The sequence below is a fragment of the Daucus carota genome, chromosome 2, assembly GCF_001625215.2.
Source record: "Daucus carota subsp. sativus chromosome 2, DH1 v3.0, whole genome shotgun sequence".
NCBI classification, from domain to species: Eukaryota; Viridiplantae; Streptophyta; class Magnoliopsida; order Apiales; family Apiaceae; genus Daucus; species Daucus carota.
The window spans coordinates 35,832,174-35,858,441 of NC_030382.2; the positions used below are offsets into that span (position 1 = coordinate 35,832,174).

The 26,268-nt window shown below is 34.8% G+C and overlaps 3 protein-coding genes across 3 annotated transcripts; all 3 read left to right on the forward strand.

Moving 5' to 3' along the window:
- Positions 1 to 1,521: 1,521 nt before the first annotated feature.
- On the forward strand, positions 1,522 to 5,447 carry LOC135150175 (uncharacterized). Its single transcript, XM_064086316.1, has 2 exons — positions 1,522 to 2,693; positions 4,182 to 5,447. Exons 1-2 carry the CDS (start codon positions 2,467 to 2,469, stop codon positions 5,305 to 5,307), a joined length of 1,353 nt encoding a protein of 450 aa, XP_063942386.1. The 5' UTR covers positions 1,522 to 2,466; the 3' UTR covers positions 5,308 to 5,447.
- A 5,268-nt stretch (positions 5,448 to 10,715) lies between these two features.
- On the forward strand, positions 10,716 to 14,626 carry LOC108207012 (uncharacterized). The gene is made up of 2 exons (XM_017377473.2): positions 10,716 to 11,291; positions 14,183 to 14,626. Exons 1-2 carry the CDS (start codon positions 10,807 to 10,809, stop codon positions 14,433 to 14,435), a joined length of 738 nt encoding a protein of 245 aa, XP_017232962.1. The 5' UTR covers positions 10,716 to 10,806; the 3' UTR covers positions 14,436 to 14,626.
- Positions 14,627 to 17,947: 3,321 nt separating this feature from the next.
- LOC108206314 (mitochondrial import inner membrane translocase subunit TIM10) lies at positions 17,948 to 21,514 on the forward strand. Its single transcript, XM_017376569.2, has 6 exons — positions 17,948 to 18,080; positions 18,220 to 18,275; positions 19,529 to 19,581; positions 20,195 to 20,233; positions 20,358 to 20,427; positions 21,152 to 21,514. Exons 2-6 carry the CDS (start codon positions 18,234 to 18,236, stop codon positions 21,200 to 21,202), a joined length of 255 nt encoding a protein of 84 aa, XP_017232058.1. The 5' UTR covers positions 17,948 to 18,080; positions 18,220 to 18,233; the 3' UTR covers positions 21,203 to 21,514.
- The last annotated feature ends 4,754 nt before the right edge of the window (positions 21,515 to 26,268 follow it).

Sequence of the window (26,268 nt, forward strand, 5' to 3'; positions counted from 1 at the left end):
AACATTTGGCGATCCCTGCGGCACATTGAGGCACTTTCAATTTGTAAATGTTACTGGTTCTAAACGAATGTTTAAACATAATGAATGTGGCTTTGGAAAGATAAGCATGCATAGGTGCTATTTAAATCATTTAAGAGAAAACCCAGACTTCCTATAATTTTGCTTTATCATTTCCTCCCTACTTGTCCTAGGATTAGACTAAATTACGCTACATCTAGTTGTGATTTCCAACAAAACAAAAATTAATATAACTCTAGTAAACAAAATCTACAATCCTCCGAAGGGAAGATTTACTTGTCAATCAGATAGTACGGGCAAAAAATGAACAGAAATCGCAATGGAACTCGCCAACTCACCTGAAATTACCCTATTCCGCGGCAAATCGCCCTTCTGTAGTGCTCACAAAATTTTTAAAATAAAAAAGAGACTTGGGTTGACATTGGAAAAGATATATGCTGAGGTGGACAGTCCGGATAAGGTGATGGGTTGGTGAGATTTGCACCATATGACGACACATGTTAGTATAGATATACCCCTGCTACGACGGATCATTTGAGGTGGGCCGGATCGAGATCACTACGCTCATGGCCTATTACTTGACTAATGACCGGATAACGCTGAGGGATTGATATATATTTTCAAAAATACTATGATCCATATATTAACTTAATCGCAGATTCACTTTTATATATATTGAAAAAGTTCATGTATATGAGCAAGTTGTGACGGACACAAAATTGGTAACTTTGCAATTTAATTTTGTCATTTCCACGAGGTCATTGGGGTCAAATGTTTGTCCATTTTTTACAAGATTAATAATGCCTAGATATAATTAGTGTGTAACACTAAATACAACTGTCACTACTTGCTCACATACTTGAACTATTCAATTAAAATATAAGTAAATCTGCGATTAAGTTAATATATGGATCATAGTATTTCTGAAAATACATATCAGTTTCTCACGATTATCCGGTCATTGGCCATGTAATAAGACTTTGGGGTAGTGATCTCGATCCGGCCCACCTCAAATGATCTGTGGTAGGGTAAATTTATACTAACACGTGTCATCATATGGTACAATCTCACCAACTCATTACCATATCCTGACCGTCCATCTCATTACATATCATTCCTATGTCAACCCAGGTCCATTTTTAATTTAAGAAATTTTGAGAGCACTGCTTGAGGGCGATTTGCGGCGAACTAGGGTAAATTTCAGGTGAGTTGGCGAGTACCATTGCTGATTCTGTTCAGTTTTTACCCGTATAATTTGATTAACAAGTAAATCTTCCCTTTAGAGGATTGTAAATTTTGTTTACCGGAGTGATGTTAATTTTTGTTTTGTTGGACATCACAACTAGATTTTAGCTTAATTTAGTCCAATCCTTCGACCGGTAGGAAGGAATTGATAAAGCAAAACTGTAAGAAGCCTTGGCTTTCTCTTGAATAATTTAATAAATAAAAATTCAATACTCCAATTTTATTCATGTAATAAGTATATTGATTAAGTTTCTAAACCTGCTAGATAGTGTGGTAATATTAAGTTTCTGATCAGTTTTACTTGATTGTTTCCTTTAATTTACCGTTAAATGTGATAAATTCTAATACATATCAATATTATCTTCTTTTTATGATATCTTGACTTGTTGAGATCAATTAAGGAAATAGCGGTGTATGATCTGACACTTGTAAATATTAAGGCAATCATTTTATGGTTCTCACATATTTACTAGATGTTTTTGAAGAACGTAATTTGGTGCAGGAACAAATTTGTGTGACATGATGTATAGAATTAAAATAATTTTGGTTAACTCCTCTTCTTCCCTGTGTCTTCTTCTGTTACTTAGCGGGTATGTAAACCCGAATTTACTTGATGGTAGTGTGAAATAGAACATAATCCTTAATACACTAGCCGTGCTTCACATTTCATTGTATCGCTTGTCTACTAAGAATTATAATGTCTGTGAATGCAATTGTTTTTATGAATGAAACATGCCAAGCTTTCGAGTATGCAAATTAAATAATTATTTTGGGCTTACTAATAGCTGCCCAAGTCAAGCTAATGTTCTTCCAACTAGCATAGCTTTCGTGACCTGTTATTTATTAAAGAAGTCCGTTGGTCCAAAGACTTCACAGTGTTGATTGTTGCTTTAGTTATATTAGTCACTGTGATACTCAGTAGACAGTAACAAACATAACACCTGAGGAACTAGACAGCATTTGGAGCATGTACCACTTTTTTGACATTTTGGATTTCTGTGTGACCCTTTAATCAGAATTATTGGATGTCGTATGCTTAGAATTTTGGATGCTAATATAAAACAAAATGAAGACCGAAAAAATATGGTTTCATGCTGTCAAAAGATGTGGATAGTAAAAATCTTTTCTGTGGATATCCCTTTTTTTTTTGTACTTATCCATTTAAGTTGAATTACTTCTACAAACTTGTAAGAGTAGTAGTAAATGTCTGAAACAAGCACAAGGAAAGATATTTCCAGTCTGACTATTATGTATTCTGTGGTTATTAGGAACGACAAGAGCTTGAGAGAATCAGCCCATTTTTTCAACGAAGGCAGAATGGAAATGGTTGGAAAGCCTGCCTTGGGTGGAATGGAAAATGCATTTTGTAATAATTTTCTGAGGCGGATGGTTGATTTTTTTGCGGGGCGGTTGATAATTCACCATTTCTGGTAACTATGTTCTGAATTTGCTCTATATAAATATTATAAGTTGTGTCTCGAAGTTTTGGAGTTCCTGGTTTGGGGCATCTAATCCTTACGTAGTAACAATCAAAAGTGCGGGCGACTTAACCTAATTTAATTAATATTAAGGCCACAAATTCCAAGAAGTGCATGTATACAGCAAATCAATGCATAAGCCCTCCTTGGAAGGGGGGAGATAAAGTCTTGGCTAAATTTTAAGTGAATAAGAGCATGTCCAATGGTTGTGCTAAAATAGATGGAGTTATTGCTATGATTTGGCATTGAAAAGTGATTTAGTGCTAAAATAGCACCATGTCTCCAACGGTTGGTTTCAATTCTTGTTTCAAATTTAAAATTCTTCAAATACATCCCACTTTAGAATATAAATATAACTAACTTTCAAAGACCCCACACTTTCAAGTACTTTTTTATACATCTTTTCATCATTTTATTCTTTAGCAATTATAGCTCCCTCTATCTTTTGTTCTAAATATTGAACAAACTATAGCATTGTTCTATTTTAGAACAAGATATAGAACACCATTGATGTAGGGAATTTTAGTTTTTGTTCTATAATATAGACATAGAACAATATAAAGAACACCATTGGACTTGCCCTAAGGAAATCTACTAAAAACATGGAATATACCTCGCTCATTGTCTACTAAAACTTTAATCTAAATGTTCCCTACTTTCTCTTGAAGTATGCATTGCGTATATAGTTGTGCCTTTGTGAACTAGACTGCTATCGTAAAAGTTTCATATGCCAGTTGGAGCTTGATTCTAAATTTTCCAACTGGCCTCCCAGTTCCTTTATCAAGTTCCCGGGAAGTTAAAAAATATGTTTGGTGGTGGTGTAGGAATTTGCAGTGCCGGGGTGTGACATAAGCAAGTGTCTACATTATGTGGAAATTCCAATTTACTAGGAGGTTCCACTTTCCATATAGCGGTCAACCAAAAAATCTTACAATTTGCTAGGAAGTTTAAATTCCTGGAGATTTACATGTTAACCAAACTACCTCTTATAAATCTAGTTATGGTTCATTAGGATGATTGCATTCTTACTGGGGAACGTTGAAGTTCTCATTTTGGAAAGATGTTGAGTATGCATACCCTTTATCCAGTTCTGATTAATATTTTCGATTTTAGTGGCCTTAACATAAACTATGCGCTAATTTGCATTTTAATATGTAAACCTTCAGTAAATTAGCTTCCAGTAAGCTTTATTATCTTCTAATGTCTAGCTGCAGAACTTTTTACTGTACTGGCAAAAGGAACAATCCTACTCTAGTTTCTCCTCTATGTGTTAAGTTATTTTAAATCTTGCAAAGGATGAATCTGTCCTTAAGAAACATCTGTAAAAGTAATGCATTCTGTTTTCAACAAACTACTGACTCTTTCTAAATAAAATTCATTTGAATGTGCATGCTCAATCTAGCTTTGTGGTGAGTTCTTCGTTTCCCTATTTGTTAACAGGCATGCTCCGCGACCAGTAAAACAAGGAAGAGAACGGAAAAGGATATGCAGGAGATCGGGTGACACAGTTTCGGGAGCATGGGGCATTCTTCCAACTGAACTTCTGGTGTCAATTCTGATTAAATTAAGTATCGTGGACTACCTGTCATTTAGCGGTGTTTGTAAATCTTGGAGGTCTGCATCTATTGATTTCCGCAAATATTGTATGGAGCACCAGCAACCCCTAATTGTTGTTCGGCCTAAGTATTCAAAAAAGTCTTGTGTATTGTACAATATGTTCGATATGAAAAGTTACAAGACAATGCTGCCAGATTTGCCTTGCAAGAAATTATTGGGTTTGTCATGTGGGTACCTGATTACAATCGACAGAAACCTAGGCTTTTGGCTCGTAAATTTAATGACAAAACATGAGCTGCGTTTTCCCTTCCTTCGTGGTATGGGTGACAGAAATTTCTTTGAATTTTCTGCTCGCCTCTTTCGGTCCACTCGGCTTTCAGAAACTTTCATGATTCTTTTCTCTCTGAGAACAAATTATATTTTTTTATCCAAAAGTGGCGGCAGCAGTTGGCAGAGATATGTTTTATTCGACACAAAAGCCAGGATTGCAGATGTGAAGATTTTTTATGGCAAAATCTTTGTTTTGACTTCAGATGCACGTTTGGGAGAATTTAATCCGAAGGCAGGTTCTGTTCCGAAGTTCTCCAAAATCAGCATCCCTTTTCAGGTTTCATCTAATATGTATGTGAAGTTGGTAGCGTCAGACAATAAGCTATACATGACTGTATTGAATAATCATCCTTATCCTGGATTGGACCAATATCTTTCATTATTCGAAATTGACCATGAGACAATGGATAGAGCAAAGCAGATTCATGACTTGGGTGCAAAATCTTTATTTCTTAGTTGGTTCAGTTCTGCTGTCGTCGATACAACTGGTTGGGGAGCAGGTAACTGTGTTTGTCTTCTTCAGTTCAGATTTTTGAATGCTTGTTCTTTCTTTAACCTGAATGGAAATTGGCTAGGAACAACTCCTGTTGTTTGGGATGGTTATTTTTTACCATATTTTTGGTATTTTCCTAGTGAAATTTGGTCAGTAAGTTGTGTCAGTGATGAGTTTGGCGCGTGATGACTTCTAAATCTCATGTCAGTTTTTTCCATTAAGTCTGTAGTTTTTATCTTCATCTTACATTATGAAACTTTGAACTTGTCCCATTATGAAAACTTTTATACATTGATGCTATAATGTTTGCCTTAAAGGCACCAGAACTCAAATGTCATTCTCTGTGTTTCTTATTGGCACCATGTTTGTTCCGTTGTTCGTGTATAATACAGATTCTTAGGAAAAAGTTTCCCAATTTGAAGCTGCAGTTCAATAAGCAAACTTTAATTTATAGATGATTACATTATTTCTGAATTATTATAGTGACAAATAGATATGTTAATTTTCAAGAAGGAGCTACAGTTTCTTCCATCTCTTTTTCCTTCCAGATCTTTGCATGTCCAACTCTTTTTCCAGCTGCTGTGTCATCAAGTGCTATGCTTACTTGAACAAACTCCTTAATTTCTGAATGGAGGGCCTCTAAATCTGTCCATCCAGACAAACTCCTCTTGTTCAAATTAAATGAGTCCTGGCAAAACTATTCTTGTTCAGCTTTACAACCATATCCAGACTTTCCAATGGAGATTGTATCTCTTCACAAGTGCATTCTAGATTCATATGTATAGTCTACTGCATAGTCTAATTGGAGATTGTATCTCTTCATAAGTGCATTCTAGATTCATATGTATAGTCTACTGTACAGTCTAATTGATCGATTTTTTTTAATAAGCCGGACAAAAAGATATATTATGCCGGAACCTTTATCAGATCATCACTTGTGCGGTTTTCACAATCCTACAAGATGATTTGAATACATTAAGTCCACCCACCATTTATTTTTTGCAGATTTATCTTCTACTTCTTTCTCATTCTCTGCAATAGTCTAAGCTCTAGTTTATCTTGTATATCTTATTTTAAATGGGCAAGGAGCATTGCTTCTCCACTTCTATAAAGATTACATCCATCTTTTGCTTTGTTTTCTGATTCAATTTTCAAAGATGACATTCATGACTCAGTAACAGCCAAACTCGCAAATCTTTTGAGTCATCATGAGCAAGTTCTGAAAAGTTCTCTCTGGAAGAAGTAGTATTTGTTTGTTCCTGCCGAGTTGAACTCATGGCAGAAGTTTGCGGTTAATTTAAAAATTTTCAGACCTTTACATGTTGGGAGTGCTTACAGTGTTGTCCTCATTCAGTATTTGGATCTCTGTTTCTCAAATTCGCCTCCTGTTTGTATTACGATTACAGTCTTTTTCTAGGAATCGCTTCGAAGGGAGTAGCCCCATTACGCCTTTCCATGATTTTAAAAAGAAATCATCCCAATATCCTAACACCATAGAGGATTTGAGGTTAGTCGTGAGTGCTACATGTCTGGAGAAATAACAGAAAATAAGTTGTATCGCTAGTAAAATATGATGTGGGTATTTGGCTGACAAAGAAGTTGGTTTTTTTTGTTTTTAAGCTAGCTTCTGCTTTTGCATGACCGTTTGGCATATAAGTTTCATGGGCTTATTGTGGATTCTGTGGAGGGAAGCAAGAAGCTTCAATGTGTAGCTTTTTTCTCTTGCCACAGTTGTTTATTTGTTTAATCATCCAAACACTTAATCAATTTATAAGCTTATGACTACTTATCACTTACAATTCACTTCTTCACCTTAAGCAATAAGTAACTTTTTTTAAGTTAAGCTAAACGACCCCAACATATACTCTAAGAGCAACTCCAATGCAATGCTATACTTGGTTCTATTGTTATATTATAGCATCAAAAGTAAAAAAAACTCAACTCCAAAGGGGTGCTATATTTGGATGCATCCATGCATAGATGCATCCTTGGTTTTATATTTGAAACCAAGGATGGATCCATCCATGTTGTCAAGGGGAGAATTTGTTGAGATATTTAATAAAATTTATAGAAGTTAGATAAAAGTTAATGAGTTGGTTAAATTTGAAATTAGTTATAGAACTTAGCATTGGAATGCAAGTTTTATTTTAACACCAAAAAACACTTTTTGGTGTTATATTATAGCAATAACAATAAATATATAGCATATAGCATTATACTTGCTCTAAGTAATTCAACCAAATCTCATTTGAACTCTAGAATGCAAGTCGCTGGTATTGTTGTAAACGCTAGATCACACAGTTGGTAATTCTTCAGTGTAGATCTTGGTCCCAAAAAAAATCTAAGATTTCCAAGGGAAGCAAAAAATGGTGTGAACTGTGAAGTAAACAATAGAGCTGTACAGTGAGATGTATGATTACAAGCAACACCTTGCTTGGACAAAATGCATGTAAGCGACATCTATGGTGCTTGCCTTCTCTACATTGGTGTCTACCCCTTAGTTCTATATAAATAGATTTGTAATCCGAGTCGCGCGGCTAGCGAACTCGCTTGGTTCGAAGTCATTTACTCCCTCCTTCCCACCCAATTCTTTACACTAGATTTGGGTACGGAAGTTAAGAAATATGTATAAAGTAATGAAAAAGAGTAAGAAAAGTGGGTGAAGTGGTGGGACTCACTGATTCTTAATATATAAAAGAAAGATGGTGGAATAAAAGTAGTGTGAATAGGGAGATGTGAAAAAGTAGTGGGATCCATTAATTATTTTAAGAAAATTTTGTAATGTAAAAAAATAAGTGGACAACCAAATAAGGAAACTGTAAAAAATCTGATGAGATGGAGGGAGTACCAAGTTTGACACACTATCAGCAGCTGCATTGTGGCAATATCAGACACGACCCGAAACCCGACACGAACCCGACCCAACTCGAAACCCGATTTACTGAGACAGAAACCCAAAAATGACCCGAAAATCACCCGATTGACCCGAAATGACCCGAAATTAGAATTTCATTTCTAATAACTTCAATTTTCAGTTTTATTCAATTTCAAGTGATTTTAGCTTGACCCAAAATCGACACGATTGCTGACACGAACACGACCCGTTACCCGAAATTGCCACCCCAAGGAGGGGTATATTCATCTGGTCAAACTAATACTTCGTACTGCTTCCGTTATTTAATACTTAGGTTGACTTTTTGATACACTGAAATTTCTTGATTTTAAAAAGCGGACAAAAATAATGAATGTGTATAATTCCGATATTATACTTCTTTCATCATATTTTAACTAATGCAATATTTGTTTTAACACAACATATTAAGTTGTAAAATATAATAATCATGCTTAGCACATATTTTAATTCTTATATTAAATTAATATTTAGACTTGAAATTTTTATTTGATATGTTCTACAAAATATAATAAAATTTATTTGAAGAAATTTTTTAATAGTTTTAGAAAAGTTTGGGTGATAAAAAATTGAGGGTGAAATCTAAAAATAAAGAAGAAGACATAAAAATGATTGTGACTACAGCTGTAAACGAACCGAGCTAGTGGTCAACAAACTCGACTCGACTCGGTAAGAAGCTTGCCTCAGTTCGCCTCGGCTCGTTAACGAGCTCGAGTTCAAACAACCAAACCTATTCGATTAGCTTAACGAGTCGATTGTTAAGTCGATCCGAGCTTTTTACATGTCTGACTCGACTCGACTCGATTTTGACTCGAACTCGAGTACGACTCTTTAAACTCGAACTCGGCTCGATAAGTTATATACATTAAAAAAGATAATCTTATTTATATTATTTAAAGAATGGATTAACAATATGACTTTTGGTTTTTGTTCCTATTATTTTAAACTTTCAATTTTTATTATTTTTTAAGTGTGTAGACAAAATCAAAGCAAAAAATGGAAAAAAGTTGAAATTACTATTGATCGGCTTGGTTTCGACTCGCCTCGGTACGTTAAGAGAACTCGAACTCGATTCAGTCGTTACCGAACTCGAGTTCGGACCAAGAAAAAAGATCGATAAGATCATCGAGTTTGGCTCGACTCGGTTAAAAAAAGCTCAACTCAAAATCGAACTCGGTAAAACTCGACCCGGCTCGATTACTTTACGGTCCTAATTCTAATAGACGGAGATATGAAATATTTTTCTGAATTCCTTATATTTTCTTTTCTTACTATAAACAGCTATTTGAAATTAAATTAAAAAGAAAAATCAGTATTTTTGTTTCTATCCACCCAAATGATCAAAATATAAAACACATAAAATACACGTAATCTAAGTAGATAACAAACTACAACAAGTTCATGATATTTTACTAACTAGATTGAGACTTTAAAAAAGAAAAACTGAAATGCAAGATCTCCCGTATTTTAAGATTATGGGCATCCGAGAAACTTTGAGTTGGATCAAATGTAGTGGTTGAAACAGACTGCTTAGTTGCAGTCCAAGCAGTTCGAAGTGAAGCCGCAATGATCTTATACTTTGGTTCTTTAGTTCAGGAATGCAGAGAGTTGTTGAGGTATGCGAAAGACAAAGGTGTAATCCTTAGGTTTGTTAAGCGATCTGCGAATAACTTAGCTCATGCTCTAGCTAGCTGTAGTTATTTTGTGGCTGACCGCATCTGGAAGGCAAATGAAGCCTACCCAGAAATTATTCATGTACTCAAAAATGATTTGATTTAATGAATGTTCATTCCTCTGTTGACAAAAAAAAAATGTTATAATAGACAGTTATGCAGCTTGCAAGCCCCAAATTCAAGTCATTAATTCATTACAATCTCTGGTCACAAAACATGAAGAAAAGTGTACCCAGTAAAAAAGAAACATTATAAAAATATAAAACAATAGAAGAGTTTCCTTAAAACTTAATGTTCTCTCTAGTGACTAGCACATAGTCATCGCACTTTCTGCTCAAATATATTAAAATATTACTTACACACATAAAGCAATAGATGCCTACATTACAGATACAATGTACAATGTACACACATTAATGCACAAAGTATAACACATCAATCCAGTATATCTCTATTCTCTGCCATTATAGAAAAAGTAAGTTAGCCTATAACAAATCACACCACTCTTTTTCATTTTTTTTCTTTTCAATTCATTCAATTTTTGAAGCTCACAAAACAAATTTCTCATCACAAAGTTAAACACTTTTCTCGGCTATGTTCGAGTTTTTTCGTATATTCTTATAAATTTAGTTTCATGACAAAGATTAATATTTTCAAACATATAATAATAATTTTTTTCAAAATTAAATTTTCAATTCTTTTCAATTATTAATTGAAATATTTCAAAATATAACATAGTCATTTACTTATATATAATCTTTATTTTGTCAATTGAAATATTATATTCCATCAACACATTTATTTATAAGGATGACATAAATCAGTACTCAAATCATTAATATTTAATATATATTAAATACCCCATCTCAATTTTTTGGATCAAATGAAATCTCATTAATAAATTAAAATCTTTTTTTTTGAAAGAAAAATATATCTATAATTCTATATTTAATTATCCGTAGATATGTGTTGTTTTGTGAGGGGAAATATATTACCGAACTCAAACTGTCATATAATACACATAGCTATACATACAAAAACATTAATTGCTACTACACTTCCCTTTAAACGAGAGAGAGAGACAGAGAGAGAGAGACAGCAATGTCATCAGCAGAGGTGGAGGTGGCAGTGCAAATCGAGCAGCGGCGGCGGCACCGGAGGTGGACCCACACGCCGCAGATCACATTCAGCAGTGGTGGGACCACAACAGACGGGAGTGTGTATTTCTCTGATTCAGAGGAGGAGGAGAATGGGGGGGAATGTGGGGTGTCAGGAGGGGATGAGGAGGAGGAGGTGGATTTGGAGAGTGGGGAATTGGAGAGGAAAGTGCATAGTTATTATAGGAATAAGAGGAGGAGGAGGAGGAAGAAGAAGAAGAGAGATGGGGAGGAGAGAGATGAGGGGGGGAGAGAGTGTAGGATTTGTCATTTGGATGTCATGGAGAGAGACAATGGAGGTGGAGAGATGGTGGAGGAGGAGGGTGAGAATGGTGGTGGGTATATACAGTTGGGATGTGATTGTAAAGGTGATTTGGGTGCTGCTCATAAGAGATGTGCTGAAACTTGGTTCAAGATTAGGGGCAATATGTCAGTCTCTCTCTCTCTCTCCCTCTCTCTCCCTCTCCATAAAGATCAATCCCTTAAATTTGTATATGTGTGTTAAATAGTTCTAATTGTGATGTTAGTTTAGGAAATGTGGTGTTCTTTTTGTGTTAATTGTGATTTGTGAGTCCTTTTTCTGATAAATTCATGTTTGTGAATGTGTGTTTTCTTGAACAGTACTAAATTTGATGTTCATTTGAAAAAAGGTGGAATCTTGTGAATTGATTGATTCAAAATCTTTCTTATGTAATGTGTGTTCTGTTTAGTACTGATACTAACGTTAATTTAGGAAAATGTGGTAATCTGTGAGTTCTTTTGTGATTTCAATCTATGTTATGTATACATTGTGAGTTACTGTGCATAATTCTGATTTTAATGTTAGTTTAGGAAAGGTTTTTTTTTGGGCCGAATAGTGCTGATTTTAGTCGTTCCTGTTTATGTATATGTTTTTGATTAAGACTTTGCTCCCATATTTGTTTTTCTAATTGAGAAGTAAGAATTCCTTGAGTGTTAAGTTAGAAATGTGGTCACTCAAGAATTGATTTCTATGTTTGTGATCAAGTACTTGCGCCCTTTTTTCTGTTTGCAATCCAGTATTTGTGAATATAGGAGAAAGTTTTTTCTTTTTAGAAGACTTTTTTGTTGTTGTAAAATTTACCTTTTCTTTCTGAAGTTAGCTGCAAAAATCTGTAGAAGATGATTTAAAAGCATACTTTTCACTCCTAATGCTTCTATGGTTTTTTTTTAGTTTTACTTACGGGTATCCTATTCTAATCGTGGATTTTTGAGTACCCTTTCCCCCTTTGTTCTGGTTTCTTCAAAGGTGTTTGCAACTAATATTACTCATATAGATTGATGCTTTTTTGTTTTTTTGTTCATAATGTGCATTATATATGTGTGTTCCTATTAGATTGCTCATTGTCGTGTTTTCTAAGTTTTTAACCTTTCCTGGCTATCTACTTCTTAGGGTATATTAGCTAAGCTAAACTAGTTCAGTCTCAGCTAAAATTAAGCAACCATAGTTCTTAATCCACCTCTTTTGCATGGCACATGAAATTTATGAGTTCAAATCATTAGTACAGTTTTGTTTTTATGCCACAAGTTAAGTAACAGCTATCCTTTTCCAGCTTTTGTAATTTTATGGTACTTTACAGCCATTCTCAGGCATTATTTTCACCAGCCAAAAAATCCTTATGAGACTAGTTTAACCTGTTGTTCTTCCATTTTTTGCACAAGTATAACTTCAACTTCTGTTATTCACTTCATTTTTTTTTTAATCTATCTGCCAATTGATTTTGTTTTAGTTTATTTTTGGTTAGGATCAATCACAGAAATTTTAAATACTCATGCAAGCATAGCTTTACTGAGGCCTGAACCCCTGACATCTCATTTGAAACCATTTTTCAGAACATTTATGTCTTGCTGCTGTTCCCATAAATCAATAAACTTTGTAGGATCCAGGTGCAACTTGAGTTGTATGAGTGTGATGCAAGTTTGTAGTGAGAGCTAAACAAGTTTCATTAGATCAGAGTTAACATGCCCTTCATTCTGAAAAATAAATTTTGTTGCTTTACTTCAGTTTATACTGGCCATTGCCTGGAATCTGATCGGTACACTGACTCACTTCAGTAGATTCCAAGCATATGGATCCGTTTTTTACCCATGTGTCTCTCCATTCTGCTTGTGCATTTTCTTCTGTATACATTCTTTTGCCAGTTTTTCAAATTTTATGTTTTTTTAGTTAAACTTTGTAGAATTGTCCAACCATATACAAACACATTCTTGCCAGAGCATATTTTCTAGTCACTCTTGATGTGCTAAATATATATACACGCACAGAGAATGTAATGTTAGACAAAACCTCTTGTCCTAATTGCAAGAACAAGAGTACATAATTGAACTGAAATATTAAAATAATGCACATAGGTACATAGTTATATTTGGCTGGATTCAGAGTTTCCTTTTTCGTAATATAAAGGTGTGTGTGCATCCTGACCCATCAAGAAGAAAGTCTAACTTTTCATCTTGCCTGTGTCTCTACAAGTGTGTCTCGCAGGAAGTCTATCCTATTGATCTGCTATAATTCAATCAACTTGTTGTTTTATTAAGTGGCTTAATGTAGGCTCTAGATCTAAAATGTCATCAGATTATATAAATCTTGTTGTAGTTCATTATGAAGTTATGATTCTGTTCCAGAGCAGTATAGGTGCACTACTGGGATTAAGTTAGTTTAATTGAGCACTCTCTTGTACAAAACAATGTAGGTGCACTGTTTGAATTTGTTGAAACTTGAAAGTATAAGTTCCATTTACCAACACATCATGTTTTTGAAAAAGTTAGTCACCTAGCATTCCTCTGACCCCCAAATTTATCAAATTGTGGATATTTATTTCTCCTTGTGAGATTGTATCCCTTAATGGGATCCTTTCATGGTGCAAGTGACAGAAGTAACTTGATTATGTTAGTGGGTGGAAAAGGAGCTTACTCAGGCTCCTGCAGTAGTAATGGTCCAGGCAATGCTAAATTTATGCAGCCTTACCTTCTCTTTTAGAGTGGATATAACAAAAAAAAGAGGAAGCTCTAGATTATCCAAGTAAACAGAAAATCTAACTGTAGGTCCCGTCTTTGTTCTGACTCCTGATCACCGCCATTATTTCATACTGCAATTTATTACTTTTTTTTTATAGCTGAGCGGGTACCTCTCTCCTCTCGGATAAGAAATAGATAATTGATGTTGGCATAATTTTCTTCATTTTAACTTTCTGTTTTCTATCTCGTATTCGATTAACAAGTTACTGAAAAATATAATAATTTAAAGGAATTTAGCTTGCTGCCTTGTGTTTAATTGCTGCCTGAAAATCCTGATTTTTTTGCAGAATTTGTGAGATATGTGGTGCTATTGCGCTCAATGTTGCTTCTGAACAGATGATTGAGGCACTCAATGTTTCCGTTGAGCAGACAAATTTGGCAAACTACACTGATGGACCTGTGACAGAAGTAAACGCGGCACCTGAGGTCGTTTCTGGTTCTCGATTCTTTGATGGTCGCCGACTTATGAACGTTCTGCTAGTCTGCATGATTGTCGCTTTTATCATATCCTGGCTTTTTCACTTCCATGTTTTTCACTAAATTTTATAGAATGATTTATCCTCTTAAATCCTAAGGAAGAACTCCCAATTTAAATGTCTATATCCAATATGGTAGCTGAGTTATAGAAGTATTACAAATGCTTTAATTTTATAGAATGGTGTATCCTACTTTGGATTTTATGACAAAATTTTGGGTTATATCAGAGCACTGGCACTCCATTATTATGTGAATTTGGGCCCTCCTAGTGCAGATGGACCATTTACCTTTCTGCAACTTATTAGATAACTACCAGTTTTTCCAGGACAGCCTTTCAAACCTCTTTTATTTTGTATGTTAGGTATGTTTCATTGCCTTGGATTTTAAAGTATGTGGGGATGGTGTGTGACAGTGTGAGAAACCCATACCTTGCGGTCTTGAGTGAAGGAGACGGAGTCTGGCACTCTTAGTCTCTTACCATTAAAGAATCCTCACTGTTTCAAAAACAATGTCCCATTTCAAAGTTCGTGTATACTGAAAACCTTTCTTCTGCACTGTTATTTTCATCCGACACAGATATGAACATGTTTGTTGAATCGGAAGGATGCTTGTGTTTGAAGTGTGTGGATATATTTATCAAATGAAAAACATCGTCCCCAATAAAGAAAGGGAAATAAATTTTGATTCTTTTAAGCAATGTTTTATAGAACTGGGCAATGGGTGCCAACATGAGTATTAATGATTAATTTTCAACATAACAGAGGAGACAAAATGGTAAGCAAGCTGATAAAAGTTCCTCATTGATCCGTATTCATTGATGCTTCTAATGCTGGCAAATCATCATTAAATCCTGGCATGAATTTATCAATATTTTATTTGCAGGGACTCCTGCAGATTCAGAAACAAGAGACACCGCCAAAATAAATAGCCTTAAATAACAAGAATTAAATGAATAAAAACGTTGCTGTGTTATTAAGAATGGAACGATAGGATATAAATAAATTTGATCAGCTGAGAAAAATGAGAACAAAACGGGATTCTACTCAGTTTTCCTTGACACCCATAGAAAAATCATTTGTTGATGGATACTATACTTAAGCAACTAGCAGTCGTAAAACTTGTGTCGTATCTTATAGCACATAGAATTCACCAAAGAACAAGCCCAGCAAGTAGTGCAAGTCAAAAACATTTTTCTTCCATACGGCGCAGATCTATAATTCAAATTTTGAAGAAACACTATACAAATTTTCAGAAAACATCTGTATATTTTCAAATTTTCTGGGAGCAATTATGTAATTTTGCAAAACTTAAAATGGTGACAAAATGTCAAAATTTTTTTAATGAAAAACGCATGTCTTCATGTGCCTCTTATTAGATTTGCTCCTGCTTTCGTGCAAAGGGTAAGGCTGAAAAGATAACATATGTTGAGAACGGCATTACCAAGGTAAATAAGCCCGGAGGCAAAAACTTCGAGTAGTGAAATTACTGATATTGAGGTGCTTTTCTTGCTTTTCAACCCAGGAATGGTGTTAAATTGCCTCAGATTTCTACATATTAGGCCCACTGAGAAATAAATTTAAAGCTTCAGAGTTGTCTATGCATGGTCTTGACCTTAGAACGTGCTTTAATTGTGAGAGAATAGCTTTATGCTTACAGATTTATAAATAGCAAAGTCCTCGGCTTGTATTCAGTGTAGGGTACATGGTAAGAACAGATGGACTCCGTGAAACACACAATACAGGACTCGGCTGATAACTTGTAGTCTCCCGGGTTATATGTTAAAACCTTGCTACCACAACATTCTAAAAGAAATTATCTCAACACCAAGATTATGGTACATGAAACTTAGGGGGGTGCGCATTGCAATTATACCAACTCCCGGGTGCGGTTTGAGTTTTCCAAAGTAATGGTATAATATCATTTTTGAACAATAGTTAGGGGGTGCGCATTGCAATTACCTCTTAAATTTCTTGCCCTGTGAATCCATTCTGCAATCTCCGAATGAGAGGGTGTATTAAAACTATGTGATCAAGTCTTTCTACTAATGCCTTCAATTTCTAGGAAATCTGATGGTAAACAGCACTAGCTAGTAATCAAGAGGGAAAGAAAGCACAAGCTTCTTTACCAATAGTATTAGCCCCAGCATCTGAGGAATGCTGTATCTGCAAAATGTCACTCTTGGACCGCAAAACATAGGCCATACCAGCATGCTTATTAATCTACTGATTATAGCGTAAAGTAGCTATATCCAAATATCCAGAAGCAAACATAGATATTAGATAGGAATGAGTGAGAGACTCTTGGTTGAGGGAGAAGCGGAGAGTGATCTTCATCAGTGAATGAAAATGTGGAAGCTGATGCATCCTCTGCTCACCCATGTTCCATCTTCTTCCACTGCGTTTATTTAGTTATATTTCACCCGATTATAATAGAAAGGTTTTATTTGACAAAACATCTTTATTTGAAATTGTTATAAATAACTTTTTTCAATTTTTGTATATACAAGATATTTAATTAAGCTAAACATATAGTTTAGAGAAAATTGAAATTGACACAATTATCATATTTTTTTTATATATTTGTGATAAAATCACGTTCCAAATTGATGATCAAAATATCATCCTAATTTCTAATATCCTTTTGAGAGTGAATCGTCTTATCTGTGTTTACAATTTATAAGCGGATCAACACAATCTAATGTAAAATAGAAATCAATTTGTGCTACAAATAAAAATTACGGAAATTATATAAAAAATTCAACTGTAACGAGACATTGTTATTTTTTATTATTTTATTCAAAAATCTAATGTTTTTAATTCAACATCCCTGATGGATTATATTTGACTAACCTCTAAAAACTTATAAGTAAATTCAATATATATTATTATATTAAAATTTTATTTTTGATAATTTGAAATAATAATAATAATAATAATATACAGTTTTGAAATATGGTCAGTTAATATAGTTAATAACATCAAAATAAAATATCCTATTGGTCCAGATATTATTATATATAAAAACTAGAGGTAGAATTCTATTCTATTAGTTAGTATCAATGTTGTGAAATGCGAAAATTAGAATAAATTGATGAAAATATAAAATTAAAATTAATCATGTATCAATTAAATTAATTGAGCATTATTCAAATGATTATTTAAGTAATTAGATATTTTATTATTTCGACAAGTTACAAAACATAGAATAATTTTGGTGAACTATGATTATTATTATTATTATTATAGCTATTATATTATATTTTGATAAGATTATAGCTACTCCCTCCGTTTCAAATTAGATATACACTTTTAAAAAATCACATATTTAGGAAAAATGGTTGTTCATAAATTAATTGAATTAAATGAGCATAATATATGGTGTGAGATTGATCTAGAAAATATAAATAAGAGATATGTGGAGAAGAATTGTCTTAGGAAATATGATTTTGTATTGAAAGTTGAAGTGGACACGTAATTTGAAACAAATTTTTTTTTTTGAAAATGGACATGTAAATTGAAACGGAGGGAGTATTATATTATATTTTTTTTTTATTTTGTCAGGTTTTATAGCTATTATATTGAACGGCTGAGATCTTCTCCAATCATTTCACTATTAAACATACCTTCTAAAACCCTAGTTCTTGCAATAGCACCAAAACTGCTATCCCTCGTATCTGTAGCATCTCTATCTGATCAATTTCTACACCAGGTTTGATCCAATCACATATATACACACATTTAGATTCTGGGTTCTTTTTCTTATTTGATCCCGAGTAAATTTGATATATTTTTGTGCGTTTTCTAGCAAGATTTTACTAATATTTGCTGGGTTTTGTTTGTTGTTTCAGAATCTTGAGATACAATGGCAGCTAATAATTCACCACCCATAGTAGACAAGGAGCAGGTTTGCATTTTCTTTAATGCTTCCCCTTTTTTGGTTTTTTTTTTATGTATGTGGGTGTATCTTTTTTATGTTGAATCTGGGAAAGTTTGGATTTTTATTGGGGATATTGTTGTTTTCTTGGCTGAATATGTGAGTTGTAGTCAGTTTGGGTCTACTGGTTTAGTCAGAGGTTATGATTTTAGGTTTGAGGCCGTGTTCGTAAACGTGTTAATTCTGGGTAGCTTAAACTATGTTGGAATTAAATTCTAATGATATCAGTTTGGGCTTTAATTGTTTAGAAGTGGTGGCGTTTTTTGGTGTAAGTTCGAGTTCGTAAATGTGTCAGTTGTTGAGTCATTTAAGATATGTTGAATTTGGATCACAATCGTGTATCAACTTTAAGTAATAAGGTAAATGGATCATTTTGGCCGAACATGTGATTTGTTGTCAGCTTTAGGGTTATTACTTATGTTGTTTTTGTCGTTTGTGTCGGTTTAGATATATTCATTGGTTTTTCAGAAGAAATGTAATGAAAATTTATAAACAAAGTAAAAGGTGGAAGAGAATGATATAAAGAAGGTATAGTGAAAAATGAGCTATTAAGAAGGTATAGTGAAGAATGAGTGTGTAATTTATCTTTCAGGTAACTTGCAGTAAACATAATTGCAAATTAGGAATAAGCATTCGTCCCTAAAATGGTGGGATTGCGCTTTAAATTTGAATTCTATGGGGGTGTCATTGGGATAGCAATGAAAACATACATGGTCCACGCACAAATTTGTGCAAATTTCACATTTTTGCTTAATTTCATTCCTTCTAATCAAACAGAGCATTAAATAAATTATTATTATTATTATAGTTTATTCCTCTGTTGCTGCAGTCCTAGAATGATTCTTTTTATCATGTGTGCTGAATCAGTAATTTTAACTGCCATTTTTTGCAGAGTAAGAGGGGGGGGGGGGGGGGGGGGTCATTGTTGCTGTAGTCATAAATTGATCCTTTGTTGTATGTGAATTTCATTCTTCGTTGACGAAGGGATCGTACCATTCGAGCTGTCTTTTTTTCATGCTTTTCCCGGAGCCTCATATTTGTATATCTAGCAGTTTTTGCATGCTAAACTTGATTCTGCGTGTTTCAAGTGTAAATTTGTATGCAATTCAAATCTGTGTGATAAACTATGCATTGCTTTGTTGCAATTGAGGGTTTTTTTTTAATCTTTTCTTTTTGTTCCCAAGAAGCTGACTATATCTCTTGTCATGGCCTTACCTGTGCAGATATTTGGTATGGCAGCACAGGAAATGGAATATAGAGTTGAAATGTTTAACAAGTAAGGTTTCTGAATGTATTCTGTACCATTTTGATTCTTTTTCTGTAATCTTTACTACTGATTACATGACAACTTACTAAAATATAATATAATCACGTGACACAAAGCTTCACCAAATAATGAAATGCAGTGACAAGTTTGCTCAACTAAATTGCAATATTTTTTAAATAAATTATATTGGAAGCCAATTGATGATTCTAAAGTTTTATCAATGAAGAACTGGCGTGTTATTTCCATCTCTTTCAAGAACGAGTTCCATGTGTTTACTGTAACGCACATTATAGGTGCATTTCTTTCCTTTGACTTCCATTGTTCCTGTTGTTATTATTTTTAAGTACATATTTTTATCAATGGGATTTTGCTACATGTTAGTGACGGGTGCATATGAGTCACATTCAAGTAGTAATCATAATGTACTTTTACATCTCTCATGGGGATGTCCCTTTCAGTTTGAGAATTGCCTTTTTGCACCGGTTGTTCAGTATTGTTAATATTAAGTCCTTCAATGTAGAACTGGATGTGAATTTTTTTCCCCCATAGTCTTATGAGCCTAGCCATACTCAAGAATTCCAGTTCCTTAGTCTGACTTATTTTTGCTGTTGTCCTGATTCAGGCTTACTCACACATGTTTCAACAAGTGTGTTGAAAAAAGGTAAGCATTTTATATGTCGTCTTAGTTAGATTCAATTGAACTTAAATATTAAACATATACTATTCGTTTTCTATTATTTTACCTCAAGATTAAAAAAATCTTATGGTGGCCTTCACGATTTTAGGTACAAGGAATCTGAACTAAACATGGGTGAAAATACCTGCATTGATCGCTGTGTTTCAAAATATTGGCAAGTAAGTCATCGATACTCTCCCTTGATTTCTTTTTATTTTGCAATGTACGCTCAGAAGTGTTGCATGGAGTGCTAGTTGCACCTTTTCAACATCATATTAGTTAATCATTTGACACTTATATTATTCCTTTTGCAAAACAGCTAACAGTTCATGGATATTGTATCATTTGGTACTGATATCGTGTTCGAGAGAGTCCGGCAATTGTGGAGAACTTTAGTAGTAACTCAAGGGAAAGATATATATCATGATAAAGGTTTTACTATTGACTGAAAATGAAACCAAGCTCTACCTGCAACTTGGATATATTTAAAACTCACAAATACCAGCCTTATGCTGATCATCTGAGCATGCTCAACTACACTGTTACTATATTTAAAATTATGCTTCTATGCCCCTGCGTCAGTTCTATATGAAAGTTATCTCTACTCCCTCGAAATTGCTTAATTTGGTCAATTCCCACCTTTTTGTGTGTCACACAGGTCTTTTAGCTGGCTATGTTTTTAGGACTACCCAATACAGAGCAAGTTAACAACACATACACACTTACCACCTGCATTCCTGTTTCTGCTCTTAGGTTTTAGTTATGAATAGAAAAAAATCAAGTATCTCTTAGCTAGAGCTTTTGTTACCTAATATTAGAATATAACTGTAAGAAGTAAATATAACAAATTAAAGAATTTGACATTCCATGTATATGTGTATAATGTAATAATGTATATTGCAGGTAACTAATTTGATTGGTCAGCTGCTTGGTACTGGCAAACCACCTATGTGAGGAATGGATATTCATCAAGCAAAGAGTGGATGAATTTTTGGCCTTCTATATTAAACAGATTATGTGACTACCATAGGAGAGTTGGTGAGCGTGTTGTCACGTTCATTTCATATTGTTGTTTTATTAGCAGCAGGATTTATTCCTCGACTCCACTTGTAATACTTGGAAAATTGGGTCTTTCATATTTAATTTTTTTGGGCATTTGTAATAATTTGTGGCAGTGCTGTTACATATTATAACGACTATTTGACTAATGTATCAAAAGCAGATATATGGTCTTACCGACTAGTAATTGGAAGGTTATGTTCACAATGCCACATGTTATGTTGAGGACTATTTTCTTCCTAGTCTCTAGTAGGATTGTGCTAGGATGGCTTTCGCTCGATCAATTTGCTAGATAAGACCTTCCTACAATTACTAAGGTTTTCTGTTTCTCTCCAAACTTAGCGAGACTCGCCTGTCTTGAGTGGTGATTTCATGTGCATTGGTTGGTTTACGGGTGTTAGCCCCATTATTACTATATTTATCATTAATGTCCTCATGATCTGAGAAAATGGCTCCGAATACCAATTATTAATGGTGTAGTGTTTTGGATAATTATCGAAAACGCTACATTGTCTAGTCTTCCGAATAGAATGCTAGGGTTAAAAGAATGGAATGCTACAATGTCCTGGGTTAAACTACAAAACACTACATAATATAGCGTTTTCTTTTCAAACTGAAAACGCTTGATTATTCGGCGTTAATAAATTGGTATTTGGGGTTATTTTTTACAATTCTGTCATCCTGGACATTACTTCTAAATTTTGTGACATCTGGGGTCATTTTTCTTGATTTACTGGATACAGTTTAGTGCTTTTTGATTGGGGAATTTTCTGTTATATGCTGCTGAGTACACAGTAATTAGTAATTACTAATATAAAATAGAGTAGGATTGAAGTGATGAGCTTTATCAATTTATAAGTTATTTGGTCTGGAATGTCGTACAAAATTGTGATGATTTAAATATGTTCCCAACTCCCAAAGACCCTCCGAAGCCATACTTCCAAATTCCAATTATATCTGTAAAATATATTTGGAGAAATGTCTCATGGTCTCTAGCTTTGTGGTAAATAAAAATACCTTAGAGGAAGAAAGCTGATTTTCCACCTTGTCATGGTCATGTGTTGGAATCCTCTTTCCTCTTGTACTCAAAGTTTAAAGACTGTAAAGAAGTCATACAAATACCAAGAAAAGGCTGTTGGACGTGGGGTGTAATTGCATGCTTGTATATTTTTCCAGGCATGGGAAGAAACAGTGTGATGTGATTATCTTTGACTTGAAAGATGTGAGCTTTCTGTCCTCTCTGTGAAGTTTGTGGTAGGGGCACTGGGGCAGCGGTGGTGTTCTTCCCGTTGAGATTTGGCGCGCCTTATTTGCTTGAAATAAGGACTTCTTCCGGGAGAAAATTTCACATTTACATAATATTCTTTATTATTATATATTTAGTATGCGTTTAATGTTTTTTATTTGCAGAAATAAGCAACTTCTTTTCAAATAAATAATACATATTTATATATTTTTTTAAAAATAAACGACTTATTTACGAGAAATAAGATAAATCAAACGGAGTGGTGAGGTGCGTCCCAGGATCACAGCTCTGTGCCAGGGGCGTAGCTACATTCAACACAGGGGGCACTTGCAACCCCTCAATCTTTAATATCTTCTTATATATATTATATAAAATGTAATTTTTTGATTTTTGATCCCAAAAGTACATAAATTTCTAGGTGTGGCCAAAGGCACATAATAGTCACTAACTTTCATGAAAATAGTAAATTTTGATTAATGGATGAATAATAAATGTTAATGAGCCCCCTTCATTCACACCAATTGCACAAATAAAAAGAAGCCATTTTCATGAGAGTTGATGCTTATTGTGTGTCCTTGGACACACATTAGAAAGACCGTTTTTTTTATGAGACTGTTTTTCGACCCCCTGGCTATGTATTCTGGCTACGCCTCTCCTCTGTGCCACAGGAAGATATTATTATTCTCTATTACTTTCTTTCTTTTCACTCTTTATCTTGATTGGACCATGTCAAAGTGATTGCACCATTTACTCGCTAGGTAGAGGTCCATTGCCTTGATGAAAGAATATATGATTACTAAAAATTTAGCCACAAATGTCACCATAAAAGATCGACTTTAGGCACAAAAGAAACCTTGATTTGTGGAATTTTGTCTCGGAGAGTGATATGCATTATGCATGTTCAATGCAATACAAATCTGTATTAGTGACACAGGAAATAACCCTTTAACTTAAGAAACTCAGCAAAACACTTATTTTCATCACCCCTTCTTACCCACCCGACGACATGTTCACAACTTACTAGTATGCGCACCGAATATGACCTCTTTGTATTGAAGATTGAGAAATGATGTAGCGAGCATACAGGGTCATGTCCCATTACAAACTTTTTTGTAATACTGATAAGTCCATTTATCGTCGATGTGTCCGTTGTCATTGCTTTGGGTGGTTTGAGATAGACCCGGGACCTGCAAAACAACGCCGCACGGGGGTGTGTCCCGTGAAGCGCCTCCGGCGTGATAATCAGTGATCGGAACATAAGAGCATAAGTAGAGAATGAGAGAGATATGTGATTTTGTATGCTTTGAAGAGTGAATATTTGTGATAGCCCAGAGAGAGAATATTTAGAGATGAATATTTTGTGTGTTGTGAGCATGCTTGATACTAGTGAGGCCCCCCTTTTTACCTGTGAGAATGCATGTATTTATAGTACATCCATATGAGCACTATTGAGCAAGGAGTACAATTACTATAGTTAAAGTCATGGCCTTACCTGCAGTGCACATCAATGCTTCCTGTCAAGCTACAGTTGAGTCAATTAAAAGTACAATAGTTAAAGTGTTGTTGTCCTTGTGGCATGGGTGTATCACATGGGTGTGCCGTGTGGTGTTAGTCTTTGCATTTATTGCTCCCTAGCTTTGTATATAATACTATAGATATTATTAAATGATAATTATGCATGGTACTATCATTGCCCCCCTACTCCTTCCATTTGCTTTAGCGGATGGGAGGAGTAAGTAAAAAAGAAAATCGAGCTGGGACAAGTTTGAAGAAAAATAAGTTGTTTGGGTGCTTTTCATGTGTTGGGTGCGAGCAACACGGAAAAAGAAAATTTTGTGAAAAAATTGGTGCTTGGTTGCCCCCCAGTGTTGGTTGCGGACAACACTCGGGAAAGAGAAGATTTTGCGAAAAAATTGTGCTTGGTTGCCCCCCAGTGTTGGTTGCGGACAACACTCGGGAAAAAGAAAATTTTTGTGAAAAATTGGTGCTTGGTTGCCCCCCAGTGTTGGTTGCGGACAACACTCGGGAAAAAGAAAATTTTTGTGAAAAATTGGTGCTTGGTTGCCCCCCAGTGTTGGTTGCGGACAACACTCGGGAAAGAGAAGATTTTGCGAAAAAATTATGCTTGGTTGCCCCCCAGTGTTGGTTGCGGACAACACTCGGGAAAGAGAAAATTTTTGTGAAAAATTGGTGCTTGGTATGAATTTTGTCTAAACATGTGAAAGATTATTGCACGGATGTACAAGACTAAAACATATGATATAACAAGAGCAAGTGACGTATGAAGCAGAAAATAAATTTAAGTGAAAGGATGACAATATTTTACTCCATGCAAGATAAAACGTAAAAACAAGAATTCATAATAACTGTTTGTATGCATTGGCCTATGTCAAAAGAGATAAAAGCTTGTATTGCACACGGACCACACATATATCTGTTGTATAATCAACGTATGCAGTCGTTCATAGCGGTGTCTGAGACTTGACAATTGACAAGAATGAGATAGCGGGTGAGATTTTTTTTTTTTTTTGAGTGAGGAATGAGGCAGCGGATGAGATGATGGGCCGGGATGAGGTGACGGGCCCGGCTAGGGTATGTGGTAGCTGATAGAAATATAAAAAGGCTTCCTGGTAGTGCCAGTCAATGTATACACGCATACACGCAACATGCTCAAATATATCAATGGGAATATGAAAATAAAGAATATAAATATATGATCATGGAGCGCCATACTATTGTAATATTTAGATGTAAGAGACAGCTGCTGTCAAAGAGATTGCGGGAAAAGAGAATGTCCGGTGTTATAAAATTATATTGAGAGCAGAAAGCTGGTAGCGGGCTGGTAGACTGAGGTTCTATTTTGTTTTCGGATATGTGAAAACATTACAGGGCATGAGTAAAGATGGCGGGACGGCCAGACGTGGCAACCGAGGTACTGGGTTTGTCCAAGACGAGTTGATGGGTGATATCAAAGGTAGAGTAGACTACAGGTGTTGTATGATAACTATAGCGGACAGGATGGTTGGTGGCATGTGTTGGTGTGTGGTAGCGGGATGCAGAATTGACACGAGGTGGCGGGAGGCTTTGATGGCGGTACAAGAGAGAATATAGGTGAAGGTAGCGATATACTATTACTGGTTGTGGTAGGTTACAGAGATAGCGGACTGTTGAAGTGAGTTACTTTGTATATAACTTAGTATGTACCGCTTTTATAATATTCAAGAATAAAGGTGGCGGGCCTAGTAAGGCTATGTGATGGGCTTGGCTAAGAGGTGACCTAAAAATGATGTTAAGGAAGGGTGTTGTAGCGGGAGAATTTGTGATGAGCTTTGGTAGCAGTACAGGTGATATAACATGCATGGAGCCAGATTAGGTTAAAAGATTTGTCCGTCTCGGAGTGTGAGTGGGGTAAAACGAAAAAAGAGAGAAAACTGAAAAATAATTATTCAGGCTCTGACTTGCAACTCTAGGTGAAGCTTACTGAATAATATAATTTGTGTCTTTCAAGTGATAGCGGACAATGACTAAAAATAAAATATCTGATCAAATATTAAATCTGATATTGTGCTCCACATTGTGAAAATAGTGATAAATATGCTGGAAATATTTAAAATGATCGTTTTTGCAATAAAATTATTATTGGACAGAGTAAATAAATTTGTAAAAATTGCAGGGCTTGATTTAATGCATTAAATGTGCAGTAATATTTTCTCCA

Bases quoted from the DNA above. Each gene is read 5' to 3' on its own strand.
- LOC135150175 (XM_064086316.1), top strand. From the start codon at position 2,467: ATGTCTGAAACAAGCACAAGGAAAGATATTTCCAGTCTGACTATTATG. The intron at 2,694-4,181 runs GTAACTATGTTC...ATTTGTTAACAG, and splicing joins TTGATAATTCACCATTTCTG to GCATGCTCCGCGACCAGTAA.
- LOC108207012 (XM_017377473.2), top strand. From the start codon at position 10,807: ATGTCATCAGCAGAGGTGGAGGTGGCAGTGCAAATCGAGCAGCGGCGG. The intron at 11,292-14,182 runs GTCAGTCTCTCT...ATTTTTTTGCAG, and splicing joins TTCAAGATTAGGGGCAATAT to AATTTGTGAGATATGTGGTG.
- LOC108206314 (XM_017376569.2), top strand. From the start codon at position 18,234: ATGGCAGCTAATAATTCACCACCCATAGTAGACAAGGAGCAG. The intron at 20,234-20,357 runs GTAAGCATTTTA...TCACGATTTTAG, and splicing joins AACAAGTGTGTTGAAAAAAG to GTACAAGGAATCTGAACTAA. The intron at 20,428-21,151 runs GTAAGTCATCGA...TGTATATTGCAG, and splicing joins GTGTTTCAAAATATTGGCAA to GTAACTAATTTGATTGGTCA.